The 24,585-nt window shown below is 40.0% G+C and overlaps 1 protein-coding gene across 1 annotated transcript in view; it reads right to left on the minus strand.

Annotated features, from left to right (window-relative positions):
* Positions 1-24,585, minus strand: part of LOC126457434 (pH-sensitive chloride channel 2-like) — a 276,278-nt gene that overhangs the window by 45,773 nt on the left and 205,920 nt on the right. The window contains exons 4-7 of the mRNA XM_050093705.1: positions 17,311-17,549; positions 10,900-10,982; positions 9,718-9,876; positions 3,764-3,919 (exon numbers count right to left, since the gene is read on the minus strand). Of these exons, the coding sequence (XP_049949662.1) occupies positions 3,764-3,919; positions 9,718-9,876; positions 10,900-10,982; positions 17,311-17,549 (637 nt within the window). The remainder of the gene's footprint in view (positions 1-3,763; positions 3,920-9,717; positions 9,877-10,899; positions 10,983-17,310; positions 17,550-24,585) is intronic.

Here is a 24,585-nt window from a genome sequence, read left to right on the forward strand (position 1 = left end):
AAGGAATTTCAAAGCTTGTGAAGAGATACGATAAGTGCCTCAATTGCTATGGAGACTATGTAGAAAAATAGTGCAAAGATGTAGTTGTAAGATGTATATATTAAAATATTTTTATTTAACTTGGTGTGTTTTTTTAAATCAACCGGAGGTTACTTTCTGAACGGCCCTCGTATTTTATCATCTTCAGTGTGAGCCACTGTCAGTGGCCTCTTAGACTTTTACTTGGCAACTACTGATGTCTCTGCACACCAGTTCTCTAATGTCCATCCTATGTGGTGTAATTTGCTGTTGTTAAGTTGGGCATATACAGCTTTGATTACTGCAGTGGCAGTTTCTGGACTATTGTCTGTTTTTGTCACACTTATAGCATGGTATGTAACCAGTAAGACAACTTGGAAAAAAGAACCACGGCAAATTTGTGTACCTTACAAATATACAGGGTGTATCACAATTAATGGAGTTAACGCGTACAGTTGAAAGTACATGATACTAGAAACATGTGCTCTAAAATGCATTTCTTAAGAGCTATGAGCACTTGTTCATCATTGCTACTTTGAAACACAACTCTTCTAATGATCAAGTGCTCATAACTTTTAAGGTATGGGTTTTAGAGCACATGTTTGCTGAACATTTTTTTCTTATTTTGGTCCATACTACCACTTCCCAAAATGTGGAAAGCAAAGAACTTGCAGTAGAAGAGATTTGTCTCAAAGTATCAAAGATGAAAAATTGCTCGTAGCTCCTAAGGTATGCATATTTGACCCTACGTTTACTGAGACATTTTTGCTTCTAGTGTTGGATACTTTCAACTGTATCTGTTTATGCCATTAATTATGATGTATTAGTGTACTATAATTGTATTACAAATATGTGCCTTGTTTGTATAAGATTGTCATGTCAACTGTAATCTTCTTTGTAGGATGGTTTGAAAATGGACACAGGTGTCTGAAACTAGTCACCATCAAGAATTAAAAAACAGATACTTCTCATGTAACTTATGACAAAGCTACAACCATTTTTTTCAATTACAAGAAAAGTTGCTGACATATTTTTCACCTGCAGCATGCTGAAAGTTCATAAAGAAGATTGTACACGTGGAAGAGACCTGGAGGCACTGGAAGGTTTCAGACTGATTATACAATGGTAAGATGAGATTCTGGAACCAGATTTGAAATTGTAAGACATTTTCAAGGGCCGATGTGGACTCACACCACAATTTATTGGTTATGAGCTGTAAATTAAAACTTAAAAAATTGCAAAAAGAGGAAATTAAGGAGATCTGACCTGGATAAGTTGAAAGAACAAGAGGCAGTTGAGAGCTTCACAGGGAGCATTAGGCAGCAATTGACTATAACAGGGGAAATAAATACAATAAAGATGAATAGGTAGCTTTGAGAGATGAAATAGTGAAGGCAGCAGAGGATAAAATAGGTAAAAAGACAGGGTCTAGTAGAAATTCTTGGATAATCACAGGAGATACTGAATTTAATTGATGAAAGGAGAAAATATAAATGAGCAGCAAAAAAGCAGGTGAAAGGGAATGCAAATGTCAAAACAGTGAGACTGATGGGAAGTGCAAAATAGGTAAATAGGAATGGCTAGAGGTCAAATGTAAGGATTTAGAATCATATGTCCTTACAGGTAAGATAGATACCACCTGCAGGAAATAAGAGTCCTTTTGAGATTAGAGTACATCTATGAATATCAAAAGCTCAGATGGAAAACCAGACCTAAGCAGAGAAGGGAAATCTGAAAGGTGGAAGGAATATATAGAGGGTCTATACAAGGGAGATGAGCCTGAAAGCAATATTATAGACTGGGAAGAGGATGTAGATGAAGATGAGATCTGACACTGCAAGAAGAATTTCACAGCTCACTGAAGGATCTGGGCTGAAACAAGGCCCCTTGAGCAGACAACATTGTCTTAACTACTGATAATCTTAGGTGAGCCAGCCATGACAAAACTATTGCACCTGGCGTGAAAGATATATGAGACAGTCAAAATACCCTCAGACCTCAAGAAGAATGTAATAACTACAATTACAAAGAAGTCAGGTGCTGATAGGTGTGACTATTGCAAAACTATCTGGATAATAAGTCAAGGTTGCAAAATACTGACACAAATTCTTTACAGGAGGATGGAAATACTGGTAGAAGCTGACCTTAGGGCACCAGTTTAGAGTCAGAAGGACTGTAGGAATACATGAGCATCCTATGACTTTTCTTAGAAGACAGGTTAAGGAAAGGCAAGCCTACATTTATAGCATTCATCAACTTTGAGAAAGTTTTTGAAAATCTCGACTGGAATACTCTCTTTGAAATTTTGAAGGCTGCACGGGTAAGATACCAGGAGTGAATGGCTTTTTACAATTTGTACAGAATCCAGACGGCACTTATAAGCCTCAAGGGACATGAAAAGGAAGCAATGGTTAAGAAGATAGTGAGACAGGGTTGTAGCCTATCCCTGATGTTATTCAGTGTATACACTGAGCAAGCATTCAAGGAAACCACAGGAAAATTTGGAATAGTAATTAAAGTTCAGAGTGAAGAAATAGAAACTTCAACATTTGCCGATGACATCGTAATTCTGCCAGAAACAGGAACTTGGACCAGAAGTTTAATGTGTGGACAGTGTCTTGAAAGAAGGGTATAAGATGGATGTCAACATAAGTAAATAAGGGTAATGGAATGTAGTTAAACTGAATCAGGTGATTCTGAGGGAATTAGATTACATAACAATACACTAAAAGTAGTAAATGAGTTGTGCTACTTTGGCAGCAAAATAACTGATGACGGTCGAATTAGAGAAGATGTAAAATGTAGAGCATTCCTGAAGACAAGAAATCCACTAACTCTGAATAAAGATTTGAGTCTTGGGAAGTCTTTTCTGAAGGTATTTATCTGGATTGTAGGCGTATATGGAAGTGAAACATGCACAATGAACAGTAAGGCAAGTAGAGAATAGAAACTCTTGAAATGTAGTGCTACAGCATAATGCTGAAGAGTAGATGGACAGATAGTGTAATTGATGAGGTGGTACAAAACAGAATTGGGGAGACAAGAAATTTGTGACACAATTTGACTAGAAGAAGGGATCAGTTGATAGGAAACATTCTGAAAAATCAAAGGTTTTTCAATTTAGTATTAGAGGGAAGTGTGGAGGGGAATTAAAAATCAAAGGAGGAGACCAAAAGATCAATTCCCTGAGCAGATTCAGAAGGCTGTAGGTTGCAGCAGTTATTCAGAGATGAAGAGTTTTGCACAGGATACAGTAGCATGGAGAACTGTATCAAACCAGTCTCTGAACTAAAGACCACAGCAACAACAACAATAACAACAAAAAACATTTACATTTTCCAGTTCAACTTTACTAACCCTTTTTGTGGCTATTCACACAGGCATTAGAGTCTCCCATTACCATAACTGGCCTTTTTCCTTTGTTGTTGCTAAAGGTTCTTCTATATGATCATACATATCTTCTGTTTTTTCATCTCCTCTGTTTTTTGTTGGGAAGTAAACTTGTATTATGCAGAGATCTACCAAAGAAACCTTTAGATTTACTAAAAGTAGTTCTAAAGGTAGATATTCATTGCCTATTTTTTTGTATAGTCAGTTTCTTAGGACAGGCTACAGAAATTTATGTTGAAGAGGGTCTAGCTGTTAGTTCTCAAATGAAATATCCAGTTGTATGAAAACATCTGAAAAACTATTTGCACAGTGAGATAATTTCTTTAATTTTATTAGAATTTAGTGCCTTACTTACCAAGTGTTGTTCTTCCTGGGACTGCATTTGCTTCAAGCCAGAAGGACACCCAAGATATCATCACAAGGAGCATGCTAGGCACATAGTAATCCATCATATAAAAGCCAATCTCTCGCTGCAGTTCAAAAGTGATGCTCACTGTGCTGTAGTTACCATCTGTGAACAGAGTAGCAGTTGTCTTGAACTAATGATAAATTCTTTCAACTGAAGAGATAAAAGCAATTTTTGTCTGTAGAAATTATCAGCAATCTACCACCAATGGATCACATGTGCCCTTCAAAATCATTTCATGTGGCTCACAGACCCGTCATCGTTTTGTCATGACACACAGAAGAAAAATATTAAAGACTTTATGTACACTCCAAGTGGCAGCAGGGGAACACACACATAAGAGGACTTAACTTTTAAAAGCTTTTGAAGCCAGTGGCTCCTTCTTCAGGTAGAAGAGCTGAAGGGGAAGGAAGAGGGGTGAAGGAAAAGGACTGGAGAGGTTTAGGGAAAGGAGTACAGTTCAGGAAAGCCACCCTGAATCCCGGGTCATGGGAGGTTTACTGGAGAGGAAGAGAAGGAAATTATGTAGCTGTTTCTTTCCATAAATTATTCTGTAGTTATTAAAAACCCTATGCAGCATATCAGTGCAGATAGTTGAAGCTTAAATATTTGTTTCAGGTTGAAAAATAACAGTGTCTTAATCAAATACTTCTAACAAGAGAAAAATAGAAGACAACTACCAGGTCTTTAATGAACAATGGACAGAGATATTTTTTGAACAATGCAAGAATAACCCTCTTTATTTAATTTATGGAGGAGGTGTGCCTTTTTTGAAGAGACATTATGTATGTCTATTTATGAACAAGTATTAAACCAGTGGAAAAAATGGTCCTGTCTGAGCACAGAAGGGGTAAATATATTCTTCTTTAAAAGACAGACAGAAAACTGAGGAACCAGCTGCATCAGTCCTCATTCCAATTTTCTCCCCAAAAATTTTGGCATGCTAAGGTATTCATGTTCTTTTAACACAGAGCATTCTAAATCATCTTATACAATCTCTCTAAGTAGTTAAGCCTTCATACTCCCTAAACTGAAAACATTAAAGAGGATGAGGGAAATTGCCCTCCACTGTACGTACATGTGAAACTTCGCCTTTCAAGGGTACGTGAGTACAGACCCCCCCCACCCCCGCCACCCCCACCCCCCACCCCCACCCCCACCCCAAGCCTGTGTATGGTCTGCACTTATCTCTCTGTTTCACTTCCACAGTCTCCTTCCTCTCTCTTTCTCTCCCACTGTTACTATCTCCATCCAACTCTCTTTCTCCTTTACTGCCACTGTCTCACTGCCCATCACCTATCTCCTCTCTGTTTGGCTCCCACTGCCATTGTCTTCATCCTTCTCCCTTTCTGCTTCACTGCCACTTTCTCTCCCTTCATCACCTTTTCCTCTCTCTTCCTCTACCACTGGCACTGTCTTCTTCTCCTTTCACTATCACTGCCCTCTCCACTCCTTTCTTTCAGCACAAAACGTGTGAATACATCCACATGCCAAAATTTTTGGTGGGGAGAGCTGAATGAGGATTGAGGCACCTCGTTCACCACTTCTCTGTTCAAGTCTTTTAAAGAGGAATATATTCTGCTTTCTTGAGCTCCAGCAAGAACATTTTTCCACTTATTCCCTCCTTTTCCCTGCTACATCTACATCTACATCTACATCTACATCCATACTCCGCAAGCCACCTGACGGTGTGTGGCGGAGGGTACCTTGAGTACATCTATCGGTTCTCCCTTCTATTCCATTCTCATATTGTTCGTGGAAAGAAGGATTGTCGGTATGCCTCTGTGTGGGCTCTAATCTCTCTGATTTTATCCTCATGGTTTCTTCGCGAGATATACGTAGGAGGGAGCAATATACTGCTTGACTCTTCGGTGAAGATATGTTCTCGAAACTTTGACAAAAGCCCGTACCGAGCTACTGAGTGTCTCTCCTGCAGAGTCTTCCACTGGAGTTTATCTATCATCTCTGTAACGCTTTTGCGATTACTAAATGATCCTGTAACGAAGTGCGCTGCTCTCCGTTGGATCTTCTCTATACCTTCTGTCAACCCTATCTGGTACGGATCCCACACTGCTGAGCAGTATTCAAGCAGTGGGCGAACAAGTGTACTGTAACCTACTTCCTTTGTTTTCGGATTGCATTTCCTTAGGATTCTTCCAATGAATCTCAGTCTGGCATCTGCTTTACCCACGATCAACATTATATGATCATTCCATTTTAAATCCCTCCTAATGCATACTCCCAGATAATTTATGGTATTAACTGCTTCCAGTTGCTGACCTGCTATTTTGTAGCTAAATGATAAAGGATCTATCTTTCTGTGTATTCGCAGCACATTACACTTGTCTACATTGAGATTCAATTGCCATTCCCTGCACCATGCGTCAATTCGCTGCAGATCCTCCTGCATTTCAGTACAATTTTCCATTGTTACAACCTCTCGATACACCACAGCATCATCCGCAAAAAGCCTCAGTGAACTTCCGATGTCATCCACAAGGTCATTTATGTATATTGTGAATAGCAATGGTCCTATGACACTCCCCTGCGGCACACCTGAAATCACTCTTACTTCGGAAGACTTCTCTCCATTGAGAATGACATGCTGCGTCCTGATATCTAGGAACTCCTCAATCCAATCACACAATTGGTCTGATAGTCCATATGCTCTTACTTTGTTCATTAAACGACTGTGGGGAACTGTATTGAACGCCTTGCGGAAGTCAAGAAACACGGCATCTACCTGTGAACCCGTATCTATGGCCCTCTTGAGTCTCGTGGACGAATAGCGCGAGCTGGGTTTCACATGACCGTCTTTTTCGAAACCCATGCTGATTCTTACAGAGTAGATTTCTAGTCTCCAGAAAAGTCATTATACTTGAACACAATACGTATTCCAAAATTCTACAACTGATCGACGTTAGAGATATAGGTCTATAGTTCTGCACATCTGCTCGACGTCCCTTCTTGAAAATGGGGATGACCCGTGCCCTTTTCCAATCCTTTGGAACGCTACGCTCTTCTAGAGACCTACGGTACACCGCTGCAAGAAGGGGGGCAAGTTCCCTCGCGTACTCTGTGTAAAATTGAACTGGTATCCCATCAGGTCCAGAGGCCTTTCCTCTTTTGAGCGATTTTAATTGTTTCTCTATCTCTCTGTCATCTATTTCGATATCTACCATTTTGTCATCTGTGTGACAATCTAGAGAAGGAACTACAGTGCAATCTTCCTCTGTGAAACAACTTTGGAAAAAGACATTTAGTATTTCGGCCTTTAGTCTGTCATCCTCTGTTTCAGTACCATTTTGGTCACAGAATGTCTGGACATTTTGTTTTGATCCACCTACCGCTTTGACATAAGACCAAAATTTCTTAGGATTTTCTGCCAAATCAGTACATAGAACTTTACTTTCGAATTCATTGAACGCCTCTCGCATAGCCCTCCTCACATTTTTGTTTGTCTGCAAGGCTTTGGCTATGTTTATGTTTGCTGTGAAGTTCCCTTTGCTTCCGCAGCAGTTTTCTAACTCAGTTGTTGTACCACGGTGGCTCTTTTCCATCTCTTATGATCTTGTTTGGCACATACTCATCTAACGCATTATGTATGACGGTTTTGAACTTTGTCCACTGATCCTCAACACTATCCGTACTTGAGACAAAACTTTTGTGTTGAGCCATCAGGTACTCTGTAATCTGCTTTTTGTCACTTTTGCTAAACAAAAAAATCTTCCTACCCTTTTTAATATTCCTATTTACGGCTGAAATCATCGAAGCCGTAACCACTTTATGATCGCTGATTTCCTGTTCTGCGTTAACTTTTTCAAATAGTTCGGGTCTGTTTGTCACCAGAAGGTCTAATTTGTTATCGCCACGAGTCGGTTCTCTGTTTAACTGCTCAAGGTAGTTTTCAGATAAAGCACTTAAAAAAATTTCACTGGATTCTTTGTCCCTGCCACCCGTTATGAACGTTTGAGTCTCCCAGTCTATATCCGGCAAATTAAAATCTCCACCCAGAACTATAACATGGTGGGGAAATCTACTCGAAATATTTTCCAAATTATCCTTCAGGTGCTCAGCCACAACAGCTGCTGAGCCAGGGGGCCTATAGAGACATCCAATTACCATGTCTGAGCCTGCTTTAACCGTGACCTTCACCCAAATCATTTCACACTTCGGATCTCCGTCAATTTCCTTCGATACTATTGCACTTCTTATCGCTATAAACACGCCTCCCCCTTCACTGTCCAGCCTGTCTCTGCGGTATACATTCCAATCTGAGTTTAGGATTTCATTACTATTTACATCTGGTTTCAGCCAACTTTCTGTTCCTAGTACTATATGGGCGTTGTGACCGTTTATTAATGAGAGCAGTTCTGGGACCTTTCTGTAGACGCTCCTGCAGTTTACTATTAGCATATTAATATTGTTATTCCCTGTTGCATTTTGCCTACTCCTACCTTGCTGCGTCTCAGGAGGCGTCTTGTCGGGCCTAGGGAGGGGATTCTCTAACCTAAAAAACCCCCATGTGCACTCCACACGTACTCCGCTACCCTTGTAGCCGCTTGCGGCGTGTAGTGCACGCCTGACCTATTCATGGGGACCCTACATTTCTCCACCTGACAGCAGGGTGTGCTGCTTATATAAAAGAAATTCTATAAGTCAGTAAAATTTTGACAGTTTATTTATATACTTCAGTACATTTATACAATTTGAAACATGTAACAACAAATAAGTATGCACAGTAAAAGTTAACACAAAATTGTTTACTTCACATTTCTTATGGATACATTGTTCATTGATCACAATCTGTCAAAAATGGCCGGCTTATGATTTGTATCATAAAAGAGTAAAAATTTGTTAGAAATAGTTTACTGAATTTGCATTCTTTCCAGGTTTACATAATTTTTGGCAGTTGTTTTAAGGTCTTTTCAGAAATGTTAAGATCCTTTTAGCCTTGTTTTTTGCTGCACTACCACTTTGGCCATATTTGTACAGGTGTGAAGTGCCCATTATACAGAGACAGTGTGTCAAAGTTTTATTGGTGAAAAAATGCTGACTGTAAAAATGCTGACTAAAAGCATTATTAGATGACCTCTGAAACTCTGGTGATGACCCTGCTACCCTTGCCATGAGTCCACTAAATCAGTTAAAACTGTGTTTATGCCTCAGACTGGATATTACATGTATATTTTATGTGCATACAGTTTGTAACTTTGAATCTGTGGATCTCCGTAATACAATGGGTACTTTTTGTGCCAAAATGTTGTGATTTTTTGTGATTTTCTCAGGAACCTCAAAGAAAATGGTGCTTTTATATGTCACCTCAGTTCTACTGTAAACCTCACTTAATGCAAAAGAACCAACTGATTTTCTTAATTTGCCTGGAGGAAGTGTGTAATGCTTAAATTTTGATCCTGTTCTGTACAGTAGCTACAGTATGCCTGTTCTTCTGATATGTATACATATGGTCACTAGGCCAAGGGCTATCCCAAACACTTGACTTGTTATGTCTGTGATCAACAGAGCCTGAGATATGACACCCTGAAAAATCACATTTTTGCTTGAGGTCTTTTGGAACATACTGGCACTGTGCGCTGACATCCACAGACCAACCTCATGTAAGAGGTGCTTGTCAATCCACAGTATTATCATCCTCCAGGATAATTAGGTTTTGATAATGCAATCTGCAGATACTAAAAGTTGTCAAGACCTGGTTTACAGTAAATTTTAACACTGAGCCACAAATATTAAAGGAAAGTTCTTATGCTGTGGGTTAATACTATTTCTTATGTAACACATTCCGTTTTCAGTAGTTTATATGTACATAAGTGGGAGCAAAGTACAAATAACAAATCATGAACATTCCTTCACTAGTTCCTCTTTACTTCAAACTAGCAACTTACGGAATGGCCCATGAGTGAATCCTGGGTTAGTGTATGTAACTTCAGACTCATTTGTCCACATATCATTAAGAGAGTACTCAGTAAGATGCAAAGATGGGTTCATGGTAACAGGCATTTCTCTTTCCCATTGTAAGACCAGCTGACTTGTGTTGTAGGTCCCTGGAACAAAAGCAATCCTAAATGTAATTAAATATGTTTCATGTGTTAGCACTTGACTTTTAAGATTTCGTTACAATTCAAAATGATTGTAATTATTATATTTTTGATATGACAACTGGAATGAGCTTTTTGAAATTATTCTCCTGTTAATATTAAGAAATGTCAATATCAGTGAAAAAATAATACACAGCATCAACTTTGAAATAATTTTAAAAATGTGACATTCACTGAAATTGGTTGTGTTGATAGCATCATCCTTGGTGTGAAGTTAATCATGGTCCTCAGGATATTAGAAAACAGATTTAAAAAGATGTAAGAACTATCGTCAAAGTGGTGTGTATCTTGAAATTATGTGGCTGGACAACAACTTGTCACATTTTCAGTACAATATATTTCTCCAAAGCAGCTGGGACTTAAGTCCCTCTTTAGGTGATGGCCTAGACGCAACATCATGTTAAAATGAGGTTTGCAGATGTTACCATGTAAGAAAAAGAGTTCTTCTTCTGTGCTAAAGAGAATTAAAGTGTTGTGTATGAGACATATGTTCAGTTTATGCATAGCATTCATCATAGATGAATTATTGTTGCTCTACTTTTGGTGACTTCACTTTCCAACAAGTGCTGACATATAATGATTGCTTTCCTCAAAGGAAGGAAAAGTCACTTTAAATGTAGGATCAAGAGGGAAGTGAAATGTTGAATGGAATACAATATGTTGCTTTCTTTTTCTGTATCCTGTCTTTCACTTAATTCTGAGGAATGATAGATAAGTTTGACATAATCTAGCTTTAAATTCATTATTTATTTAAAAAAAACTTTTCTATTAAAGTGTACATTTTCTAAACATTTTCCTGTTTCAAAAGATTAGTATATTATTCATTAAATGTTGATAACAAATTGCTTCAGAAGAGGTTGTTACATTTACTTCATATACAGAAAATATACTTAGACAAAACATTGGATAAAAATCTTACACAATAGCAAAATAATGCATTTACTGTAACAAATGAAACATTCTACTTACAACTCTCTAGAGAAATGCTGCATCTCTGTTGATCAAATGGAAATTTCTCAAGTTTCATCCAACAGTAAACAACAGCTTTTAACCTGCAATATATAACAAATAAGTATTAGTTAATGCTCTTAACATGCACTGTTACAACTCATAATGTACTATCAAACAGGAAATCCAAGATGTAATAATGACAATGTTATGAAAAAGATAGATTACTACTGAAATATAGCGAAGATGCTGATTTGCAGATAGGCACAACAAAATGATTGACAAACAAATAAGCCTCCAGCCAAAAGGCAATCATAGGAATCAGACAACATACACACATACACTCATCCAAACACAACTCACATTCGGTAGCCAGAGACTATTGTTATGTGCGTGTGAGTTGTGATTGTATGAGTGTGTGTATGATTCTGATGAAGGCCTTTTTTGCCAAAAGCTTACTTGTTTGATGGTCTTATTATTCTGCCTATCTGTGACTCAGCATCTCCACTATATGGTGAGTAGTATTGTCATAATATACTATTTAGGAGAATATGCATATTAATGTGTTTGCTGGACTCTCAATGCTTCCTGAAATTTCAAAGCATGATGTGAAGTGAGCCACAAAATATATGATAGGTATGTAACAAATATTGCAAAATGCTCTCAATTCTATCTGAAAATCTGGTCTCAGTTCTGCTTAATGAATGAACATGTGATCTTTACATTGATCATTCATATAAAACCCATAATAACGCAAAAAAATTACAATTCACAGGAATGAACCATCAGCAACATTCTAGTAGCACATAATCTGTAGATAGCACAGTATTTTAAAGTCTAATATGGCTGGTGACACAGAGACATTTTCTTTTTGGATGAAAAGTCCATGAATTCTCTTCTAATTTATCCATTCTCTTGTGTACACTTCAGTTATCTATCAGTTCTTTTAATCCAGTGCTTACTGAATTTAAAATCTAAATCACAAAAAGCCACAAATTTCTTATCCGGTAATTTAAGAGGACATGATGAAAGCTGTCAGACTATCACCATCTACTTAAATCAAGAATCTTACAAATTCAAAAACAAATTAGGCATATACCTTATTAATCATTCCTTCTATATATAATCCTATTATTTGATTGCAGACAGGCACAACAAAAAGGCTTGCACATTTAGCTTTTGGTCAAGCCGCCTTCACAAAAGGAGACACACACACATTCATTAACACAAGCAAACACACCTCACATACGTATGAGTGCCATCTCTGGCAGTTTGGGCCAGAATGCCTGGAGATGGCAGTAATGTGTGTGTGAGGTGTGCTTGCTAGTGTGATTGAATGTGAGTTTCCTTTATTGAAGGTGGTAAGTAGCAATCAGTCCTTTTCCTTATATTGTTGATATTCCAACCTGGAGTTTCCATTGTTTAATCTGATTATTTAAATCACAGAACTGAAGGATTCTGTTAGCTGAATGACAATGAGTAATGTTCTATGGCACACAAATCTCAAATGTTTTACACTTTGGTTGCTCTGTTTTAATCTGTTGTGTGTGTGTGTGTGTGTGTGTGTGTGTGTGTGTGTGTGTGTGTGTGTGTGAAGGTGCTTCAAGACCACTTGAAAATAGCTGCAGGCTAAAATCAGTATTGCAGTAAATTAAACATCATGCCATCATCACCTTCAACAGTTTCCAGCCCCAGTTTCTGCTCAGAACATAAGCCTCTCCATGTAATCCAGTTTATCCACAGTCATTCTGTGTTCACTCTGGTCCAGTCATTGCCTCTTTTTTCAACGCACTCCTCCACACTTTTCAGCTATCTTTTCCTTGGTCTTCCTCTTGGTCATTTCCTTCACATCTCCATTTCAAGTATCTTCTCAGGAGTCCTTTTGTTTTCCATTCTCTTTTAGTGCAAATACCATCTTAGCCTTGGTGGTTCCATCCTGCTCTGCAAGGGTTCCTCTTTCACTGTTTCCCTTACCCTATCGTTCCTCATCCTGTCTCTTCTCATTACTCCTATGCTACTAATGATGAACTTCTTTCCACATACCTGTCCTCTGCTTACATATCTTTTCTTCATTATCTATGTTTCTGAGGCCTAGGTAAGTACTGGGATGTAGTAGCTTCTATTTATTATTTCTTTGCTTTTTTGCAGGATGTCTCTGTTTCAAGCCAGACTCCTAACACTTCACAGGAATGCTTCTGCCTGTCTGTTATGTTCACTGATCTCTTTCTCATGTCTTTCATTTTCCTCTATCACACTTCCCAAGTACCTGACACCACCACACTGCATCACACATTATACCACTTCATAACAGCTGGAAAAAAGTCATTTGATAGATACACTGCTGACCATCAAAATTGCAACATCTGGGCAGAAAACAAAGAATGAAATTTTTTTGTGCATATATGGCATAGCAGTAAAATGATTAAATGTGGAAGTGATTTTTGGAGTGTACAGGGTGTGATGCCTGGTACACAGAGCTGCCACATCTGTCAGCAACAATAGGTCTACTCCCACTGGGCATTTAATCAGACTGAGCTTTGGCAAGGTATGGGAAAGCAACAATACTGCTTGAACTCTTAACAAATGCAGTGGCTGGTGATGTATTGTGTGTAGGTCTCTTGGAACCCATTACGAGGTGTTTTCAGTGGGTGAGAGACCTGGAGAACACACTGGCTAGGGATACAGTCAAACACCCTCTGTATTGACGTAGGCCAGGGTAGCGCAGGCAACAGGCTGTCTTGTGAAATTTTTTTGTGAGATGATATCACAGAGAACTTGAAGCTAAGGCACAGATGTATACAGTCAGAAGTACTGTGGCAGCTATTCAAATTATCAACTATGTGAAATAGGGGCGATCATGTTGTGCATACCTAATGGGTCCTCCATATTTTCACACAAAAGGCAGGGTCCCTGTTTAGGATGAACAATTCAATGTGGTAATGTTCTATCTCCTTGGAGCCCCCACACACAGATATGTCCAGCATGATGTTGTATGCAGAACCCAGACTCATCTGAAAAGATGACATTTTGCTACTCCTGTGTTGTTGGCACAGCACTGTTGGAATACCTCTCTCTGCTGTTGCATTAGGGGAAGCCTCAACACTGGTCATCATTTTGCCAGTTAATGGTGTTCCAGATGTCATCATATTGTCTTTGCTACTACCTGACTTTCTGTAAGCACAGTTATTTCCTGACCCAAGGCATGTGATGTGGCTGAAGCATCATGAATGGCTGAGCAAAAAATATATATGTCCTCCAGGTGATAGTCACAAGAAGCCATTGAGATTCTGCACGAAATGAGTATTACCGTTTTGAACCCATAAATTACATATTCAGGTAACACTTGTGGGTTCCTGATCAAAGAGAGCAGCAATATCGCAAATTGTCCACATGCTCATCTGATAGTATATTTCTGTATTTATTTTTAATCATGGTAAAAAAAAAAGGCTCACACAAGAATGTACAATACTATCACTCATAGTGAAAAATGGACTAAGGATACTTTACTTTTGTGCCCGATGTTTAGGAGCAGAGAGAAAATACTTCAGTGACAAGTCATTGTGAAATGCTATGAGATCCAATACAAGAAGGGCATGTACATGAAAGTTGTTGACAGCATGTCAACAGTTCTTCTACATCAACTTCTTTGTGGAAGTCTCAAGTTTAGACAGTATGTATTAGGTTGGTGCAAAAGTTTGTAGTGTTTTTTCGTAAGTTAAACACAACAGATATGTATAATAGAGACTTCAGTCATCAATAATACATTCTCATTCACTATTTACAACAGTTTGCCAACACTGTGGTAACTTTTTGATCTGCGACTGTACAAATCACTTGGTTTTGAAGTGAAGAACTTGTTGTGCCATGTTTGGAGTGCATTTTCATCTGGAAAGGATGTTCCTTGAAGGTTGTTCTATAGGGAGTGGAAAAGGTGAAAATGTGAGGGCACAAGATCAGGTGAATAAGGTGGGTGGGGAATGACCTTCTAAACCAACTCCTGCATTGCATTTTGTATCAGGCTAGCAGAATGCGGGTGGGCATTATCATGGAGTAACATCACTTCACACAGTCTTCCTAGTCATTGTTCTTGGATTTTGTCTACAAGATGTCTCAGTTGATGACAATAAATGTCAGCAGTAATGGTTACACCTCAGGGAGCAATTCGTAGTACACAACACCGTTACTTTTCCACCGAATACAAAATATTACTTTTGTATAGGGAGTTGCTGCTTTGCTTGGACTCAACCACTCTTTTCTTTTCCTTACTTTAGCATAAAGCCACCATTTCTCATCACCAGTGATGATATAGGATAGGAATGGTCGACATTGTTGATGAGTCAATTGACGGTGAACAAGCAGAGATGCACATTTGACCACCCACTGATTTTTGTGATTTTGGCTTAGAGCATGCGATACCCACACATCCAATTTTTGAACCTTCCCCATTGCATGCAAATGTTGCACGGTGGTGGAAAGATCACATTTTCCATTTCTGTAATACGCTGGCATAGATTGTTCTGAATTAATGTGTTAAAATGATGTCTTCCTATTTTCTTGCCATGCTCTGTCAAATGGCATTATCCCCAAACACAGTACAAATGTTTCTGGCTGTCTCTGTTGCTGTCACACATCTACTGAACTCAAACAGAAGAATATGTCAGAAATGTTCCAATTTCTCCACTTGTCACTCCATTTTCTAGCGTCCACACCTCCACTCACTATCTCCAAATAACGAAATGATGCTATGTTAACTCAAGCAGCAACAGTGAACTGCAAATAAAAAATGACAATCAATGAATAAACCTATAGCAACCAGATTAATAACTTGCAAAACAAAAATGCAACCTAACAGTTGTGGCATCAAGGGGAAGTGCTGGTATGGGTGCTGTAGCATACTGGGGCTAGAAATTAGGGGCGCAGAGAGACGTCAATGGAATTGTTGGCTTTGAGTGCACAAGATGTGTTACGCACATGGAGGGTTTTAATTTTGGTGGTGTGGGGGGTGAGCTTTGTTGAGTTGATAAATGATTCCTGTATGAGAGGTTAGCAGTTTGTGGAAAGCAAGTCAGAGTATATATATATATAATTTTTTGGGGGGTGGGGGTGGTAGCAGCAAACCAGGTGACATATGCATCGAAGAAAGTGGTTTGCATCTACACTTTCTCATTATAGAGGATGTATGCTATGTGATCAAAAGTATCTGGACACCCTCAAAAACATAAATTTTGCAATGTGCTATCACTTACTGCTAAGTATTCCATATCAGCGACCTCAGTAGTCATTAGACACCGTGAGAGAGCAGAATGGGGTGCTCCGCAGAACTCATGGACTTCAAACATGGTCAGATGATTGGGTGTCACTTATGCCATTCACCTGTACGTGAGATTTCCACACTCCTAAACATCCCTAGGTCCACTGTTTTTCATGTGACAGCAAAATGGAAACATGAAGGGACACATACAGCACAAAAGCGTATAGGCCGACTTCGTTTGTTGACTGACAGAGGCTACCAAAAGTTGAAAAGGCAGACATCTATCCAGGCCATTACACAGGAATTTCAAACTGCATCAGGATCCACTGCAAGTACTATGACAGTTAGGGGGGAGGTGAGAAAACTTGGATTTCATGGTCGAGAAATTAGCCACACATCACGCCGGTAAATGCCAAACAACACCTCGCTTGGTGTAAGGAGTGTAAACACTGGACGATTGAACAGTGGAAAAACGTTGTGTGGAGTGACGAATCACGATACACAATGTGGCCATCCAATGGCAGGGTGTGGGTATGGCGAATGTCCAGTGGACATCATCTGCCAGTGTGTGTAGTGCCAACGATTAAATTCGGAGGCTGTGGTGTTATGGTGCGGTCGCGTTTTTCATGGAGGGGGCTTGCACCTCTTGTTGTTTTGCGTGCCAGTATCACAGCACAGACCTACATTGATGTGCTTCCCGCTGTTGAAGAGCAATTTGGGAATGGCGATTGCATCTTTCAACCACAATCGAGCACCTGTTCATAATGCATGGCCTGTGACGGAGTGTTACTCAACAGTAACATCCCTGTAATGGACTGGCCTGCACAGAGTCCTGACCTGAATCCTATAGAACACCTTTAGGATGTTTTGGAACGCTGGCTTCATGCCAGGCCTCACTGACTGACATCGATACCTCTCCTCGGTGCAGCATTCCATGAAGAATGGGCTGTCATTCCCCAAGAAACCTTCCAGCACCTTATTAAACTTATGCCTGCTAGAGTGGAAGCTGTCATCAGGGCTAAGGGTGGGCCAACACTGAATTCCAGCATTACCGATAGAGGGCGCCACAAACTTGTAAGTCATTTTCAGCCAGGTGTCTGTATACTTTTGATCACATAGTGTATGTATTGTATACAAGCACGAACATGGATTTTGTCTTAAACTCTCACGGTGAACGATACCTTTGTGAGAAGACGACATTGCCATCTGGGTATATGGAGAGCAGCACGTCCTTGGAGGAATCAGTGCCCATGATGGAGGAGCTCTGCTCATTGCCGAGGAAGAGGTGCGGCACCCAGACGCGGGTGAGCATCTCTGACTCACCAACCACTTCTGGTACAACCGCAGGACCCATCAGCATACCGTAGGCCAGCCGCACGTCCATGTACCGCAGCTGCAGCAGCAGCTGTGCCTGAAATTGCTGTGCACACACGGATCGTCAGCAGACTCGTAGGAGGATGCGGACATCAGTGCAGGATCGTTGGCAAAGGTGCATCACAGGATGAGAGTGAAATGGCGCAGTAACTTTAAGCGCCCTCCCCCCGAAATTTGAAATTATAGACATGGTTTTTCTTACATACCTGCAAACAATATCATGATACTATGGATAGAAAACAAGGGTTGACAACACATCTGGTTCAGTTTGTGGACAAGAGAGTTGTACGCTGCTGTAATATGTGAACAACATTTAATATCTTTTGTGGGATCTGAAATTTAAAAACCTCTCTCACACCGGCCTGATTTAGCTTCACTGATCAGGATAGTAAAAAACATGCGTATATTAAGGGAATTTTCATTTACAAAGCAGGCTTATCACATTCACACAGTTCAATACTGTTCTATCGTGATTAAATTGAGCTTAACTTAAATTCCATAAGGCAGTGAAGCGATTTCGAAGTCTCGGTGCTACGAAAACTGTCAGTCGATCTCCTGAAAACATGTGTAATAATTATTAACTGGCGGTGATCACACGGGGAAGACCGGAGATCTGCTGGTAAGACCGTGTTAGTCCATTTATTGAAAGTAATAAACTGGATATCTTGAGCGTACAAAACGGCAGGTTCGTCCAGTGTAAATCAGACGTTCCCCATTGATCCCGTGCAACACAGCGTAGTAAGCAGACACTGTCAATAATAATCAGTTAAATAATACGCGAACACACTTACTTTAGTTTAGTTCATGTATTAAATTCCTTCTCATACAGAATCTTATCAAGATGGCGACTAGCTCAACAATACATACATATACATCTTCGTTCCTTCACGGCTAATCGGCAAGATCTCAATCATTCTTTTCATAAGAGAAAACATAGATAGCATAGAAGCTATTCCATGGAGTAAAAAAAATGGTTCAAATGGCTCTGAGCACTATGGGACTTAACTACTGTGGTCATCAGACCCCTAGAACTTAGAACTACTTAAACCTAACTAACCTAAGGACATCACACACATCCATGCCCGAGGTAGGATTCGAACCTGCGACCGTAGCAGTCGCGCGATTCCGGACTGCGCGCCTAGAACCGCTAGACCACCGCGGCCGGCCCATGAAGTAAATGCACGCTCCAAGGAATAATAGGGCTTGAAACTACTTTGCATTGATAATCATCGTATATTAAAGTTTAGGAATCGGTAAGATAAAAAGAGATATTTCGGGATATGTACTGAGTTATACAATTTATAAAATTTCTGAAAATATCGCGGAGAGACCGCTGCAAGAGACATTACAAACACTGTTTACAAACGACTCTCTATACAAAAGAGAATTGCAGGCAACTGACGTGGTTGAATATTGCGACTGGTTAATAGCAAACAGAGTTTTTTTTTAAAGCATTGAAGTTTATTTATTTAAGCAGCATTCTGCATTACATACTAACGTCACATGTTTTCTGTTTCCCTTTAGTAACACACAACAGTTTAACCACGGTGGTGAATTAAATACAAAGCTGACGCACTCAGTCTCAGCATATTACAGTACCCTCAAATGAACGTTAATGAGTACAGAAACAATGCCAATTACAGAGGTGGTGGACACATTGTTGTAGTGTGCACCGACAGAGGTAATGTTTTAGTTTGTATCGTACACGATTCTCTGTGTTACCTGCTGTTAAATTGCTGATACGACAGTGTTGTGAAAACCAGTGGTACTGAAGGTAGTAAAGAGCAATCTTGATTTTGAGACCATACGTCGCAAAACAAAAAGAGGAAACATCGTGAACCACTTCTCCAAAACACAAAGACTAGAAGAAAATATGTCCTCTCAGGCCGGGAAAATGGATAATTCAACACAGATGCCGCTGTTGCTGTTTTGAAACAATAGAAGTATTATAGCTAATTCAAAATCGCCTTTGTCGGGTCCTGAAGCAAAATCAAAATTTTTCATTGATGTATTATCGAGCTCTGACAATCCATCACCAAGCTGTGAGCATGACATAAGTAAGTGACTGTTTGCATCAAGCAACGAAAAAGTTGACAACCACATAAAGCTACATTTCCTAAACCTTTTTGTGCCCAACACAACTTACAAATTTTCTCAGACTTTGCAAAGTGCCCAATATCATACGTTCAACCTAAGTTGCATGGAGAAATATTTTAGTTTAGTATTCGTTCCCAAAGAGGACGGTGCCTTCGGGAAGCACTGTGCGTTTTTCGCTAAGATAAGTACTGGTAAAGACGGTCATCAAAAAGCTGGAGCTCCGGTAACCCCCAAGTTTTCGAAGTGGAAGCATGCTCTTGAGTTTTTCAACATCCATGCGAGCAACGCCCACCATAAGGCTGCTGTAGTCGATTGTGACAATTTTGTTCATATGGTGATGAACAAGACAGAAGATATAAAACATTGACTGGACCAAGACTTGGTGGAGCAGGCGGAAAAAAAAAGAAAGCACATAGTCCCTATCATCGAGGCGGTGGCCCTCTGTGAACATGGGTAACTTTCACGCTGTTCTAAAATATCGAGCGAAATGTGACGAAAATCTCCGAGCAAGGTTCGAAGGAACTGGTAAATGCGCAAAAGTACGTTAGTGCCCCAATCCAAAATCATTTCATCAGTTGCATCAGTAACCAACTCCTGGGAAGGATTGTTCAGCGCATTAATGATGCCAGAGGTTTTCATGGTTCTCATGGATGAAACTGCTGTCATTGCCGGAACAGAGGAACTCTCTCTTTGTGCCTGTTATATTTCCCTGGAGTTCGAAATTTGTGAAGATTTCTCACAATTTCTTTCAGTGTTCGATGTGACTGGCAAAGGATTAGCTGGATCTTAATTGTAAACTTGGTAAAATTTGGTCTTGATGTGTCGTTTTTACGAGAGCAGGGCTATGACGAAACTGTCTCCATGTCGGGGAAAGCCCGTGAGGCTCATGCATTCAAACAACAGGACTACCCTTTAGCTGTATATTCTCTCTGTGCAGCTCACAATTTTAATTTGGTAGTCACCGACACATGCAACATTTCATTTACCACGAATTCACTAGGAACACTGGAAACTGTAGGTACTAATTTCCTTGGGACACCAGTGCGCAGGCAAAATAGTGCCCTTGAATTACTAACAGATGCTCGAGTCAGGAGTCTGAAACACACCACACTCTCTAGATGGATTGAGCGTCTTCACAGCGCACAGGTCTTTAAGGAAATATACGGTTGTGTTGTTTCGGCTCTGGGGAAAATTCAAGAATTTGACAACACCACCACATCCCACTGTGCAATTGATTCTGTTAGCAGCCACCAACAAGGGAGATGTTGCTCGTTTATACTATCTGAACTATTTGCGATGGGTGAGTCTGTCTGTCTTCACCTTCAGCGCCAACATATAGATATTGCAGAGTTAATCAACACTGCCAGAGAGGGAACTGCTGGCAATGAGAGAAGATGTTGATGATACTTTCAGCTGGATTTTCTTAGAACCAAGGAATTAGCTTCAACCAGTTGAATTGAAATCAAGCAACCAAGCATTTCTACCAACCAAGCACATCGTGCAAATCAGGATACCAGTGATGATTTTTAAGGTTACTACAAAGTGTCTGTTCTCATTCCTTTCCGGATGTCTTTATTAGTTCACTTCAGGACCGGTTTTTGACACATGGTGAACTTTTTAGCAGCTTTAATTGTCTTCTATCACGAAAAACTGAAGAGATAGGTATCATTGATGAAGTTACGAAACTTCATTCATTTTATGCTTTCGAACCATTCGTCGCCGATTTAACAACGACACATACTGAGTTGAAATTCTTTCATCAACATATGAGTCGACTGGAGCAGTTGCCTCAATGGGATTGTTTTGTCTGTGACCGTCAGATCTATCCTAATGTGTTTCGGATTCTGTAGCTGTTGGCAACTCTACTACTGACAACGGTGAGAGAATCAAGAAGCAACCAGCGAGACACGTCTGAATGGGATCGCCATGATGACAATTCATCAAGCAGAAAGTATTGATGTCCAAAGTGTAATAAAGGATACGGCAAAGCAAAGAGACTGCTGTCTTCTTTTTGTTCTTTAAATTTCTAGTAGACGGTTTAAATGTTTGTTCTACTTATTTTTATTACAGAATCAGACAAAAGTAGATTTTATACACGTCATAGTGTCGTCTGTAATCGCTGACGACGCCTTCCTTCTCGATCAGCATCACCTACGTTTGCGCAGCCTTATTCGTATTGTTGGCACTGTTTCATTACATCTGGACACATTATTGTATTTTGTCTATTTACTGCCAGAATTTCATCGTGAATCTGTGTGGAATTTAGACGTGTTGCTCACAAGAACACGGAATTACACTATAAAAACGGGCAATTAATAGAATCGGTGCACAGAATTCTCTTAGCACCTAGATTATGTTTTATTAAAATTATTCACACTTTGTAACCTTGTAAAATTAATTTCATGATGCAATTCGTAACCTCAATCAATTGTTTTCATAATGTCAGTAGAGTTGTAATTAAACAAGTGTAAACCAATGACACAATTTATTTTTGTAATTTTGGACAATAAATTAGTATGGGGCAATAAAATTAATTTTCAGTTGGAACTATCGTAAAATGAAAGGCATAGTCCCCCGCCCCCCAGAACAAAGTTGTATACATGACATTGCGTGGCATAGTTTGATTCTTGTGAGCAAAACGTCTAAATTCCACACAGATTCATGATGAAATTCTGGCAGTAAATAGACAAAATACAATAATGTGTCCAGATGTAGTGAAATAGTGCCAACAATACGAATAAGGCTGCGCAAACGTAGGTGATGCTGGTCGAGAAGGAAGGCTCCGTCAGTGACTACAGACGACAATGTTCAATGTTTAGAGAATCGAGGACTAATTCACAACAAAGGCACATCGCACTAGGCAGTGCTCATAGTCCTGCCAACGAAGGATAATTCGGTGAAAAATTCGTGGAGTCGCAAATTTTTGTACAGTGGTCAGAATGCGTACCGTGAACAACATACCGAAATTCCCGACCGATGGTGTTTGAGCGTTGGGTAGGGGTGAGACGGCGTTTAAAGTTCCTACAAAATAAGTTCTCCTCATTTTTTTCTGTCGGACCAATAGTTTTCGTCTTGCAGGGGATGGAAAAACCGCAGATTATTAAAAAGTATTGCATTAACGGTCTGAAATTAATGTTAATTAAATTGTATGTCAGGTACTGCATAAGTACCGTATTAAGGGATAAATTGTGTACCGGGGATGTACTGGGTGGAGGGGGGACATTTGTGGGGTAGAAGCGCGACAAAAGGTGCGTCACCGGATTGTGTTGATGCACTTCCGCCTTCATGGGTTGAAAGGTGGCTACACTGAGCCACAGCGCCAGAGATCGCGCCAGAGAGTTTTGTTCGGCCGCCTCCACTGGCAGTGATTATTGAGAAGTAGCGGAGTGCAGTGCTTGTCGAGGACTCATGGTAGGCAGTGCTTGCTGAGATGTGGTAGTGAAAAGTTCTTGTCGAGATGTCGTAGTAGTGAGTGATTGTTCCATGTTTTATGCAGTTATTTGATGGGCTAGATAGCAGATGTTGTTCTAATGGAGATGTTGTAATGATTAGAGTGCTTTTCGTCAATATATATGAAGGTAACAAAACTCGGTTTTTTTCTCATTATTTCAATGTCTTGAATAATGCGTCATTACAGGTTCAGTCAACAAAGCATCTGGCTTGTGTTCTTGTATTAGAGTGTAATTCTGGTTTTCTTGCGCAATTATAGTATTTCTATTTTTTAATTACTTCAGTATAAATGATATTTAAAGTTTCTTGTCTTATTGAAGAAGAACCGTGCCAGATGCGTACGTTGAATCACACTTCCACACACAGAACAGTTATACTTGTGCTTTGTTGGGTTCGTAGGTTTTATAGTTGCTGGGGACTTAATTAATTGATTGTATTAACGGAAATTTTCATTTCATTCTTTGTTGTTGTTCCATGCAGTCAGGTTGCGTACTAAAACTAGTCAGGGCCAACCGTTTACGAGATTACGTAATCGGACATACAGCTACTAAATCAAAAAATTAAAAAGTATTTGCATAATAAATAATTAAGCCCCCATGCAGGGTCTGCAAACTGAAGACTGAGCCGGTGATTCCCCATTCTGTCTACCCTACTATGTGACAAGAAGCACCTCCAGTTATACCGATCCTCCGCAGCGCACCTTGCGAATCACTAACGACGCATTGCGCATATATGCGAGGGAGGTGTTTATTTTCTACAAGGTGCGTTAATACTATACAGGGTGTCAAAAATTCCCGTTACCAACTTCTAGTACATGTAGAGGGTAGTGAGTACAGAACATTTTGAATAGGAACCTGTGGTGTCACCGCCAGACACCACACTTGCTAGGTGGTAGCTTAAATCGGCCGCGATCCATTTAGTACATGTCGGACCCGCGTGTCGCCACTGTGTGATCACAGACCGAGCGCCACCACAAGGCAGGTCTCGAGATACGGACGAGCACTCGCCCCAGTTGTACGATGACATTGCTAGCGACAATACGGACGAAGCCTTCCTCTCATTTGCCGAGAGACAGTTAGAATAGCCTTCTGCTAAGTCCATGGCTACGACCTAGCAGGGCGCCATTAGCCTTACCTAGTTTGAGAGTTATCGTATAAATGTCTCAAGAAGAACGTTGTAAACCAACAAAGATTAAAAGTTAAGTATAAAGCAGATACGTACTTTTCCTGCTACCATTCAATAGTTATCCTGTTCCAGACTTGACGCCAGTCGGCGTGTGTGTACGCGTGCCTTTCAGCTCCCTTCTCAATGTGGTGTAGCTAGCTTGTTACACCACAACAGAACCCATGTCCGGAATAGTATCGTTTCCGTTCTACGACAGTTTCAATTCAGATGTGTACCTCGTCAACGTCTGCTTAAGGCAAGAGAAACGTCTCAGAGTTCCCTGTCCTGGTATGCATCAGGGTAGACACGATGACGTGTACTACTCCAAACGATCCCCAGATGTCACTTATTGTCCGCTTTGCCGTGAGACC

This window comes from Schistocerca serialis, chromosome 2 (assembly GCF_023864345.2).
Source record: "Schistocerca serialis cubense isolate TAMUIC-IGC-003099 chromosome 2, iqSchSeri2.2, whole genome shotgun sequence".
NCBI classification, from domain to species: Eukaryota; Metazoa; Arthropoda; class Insecta; order Orthoptera; family Acrididae; genus Schistocerca; species Schistocerca serialis.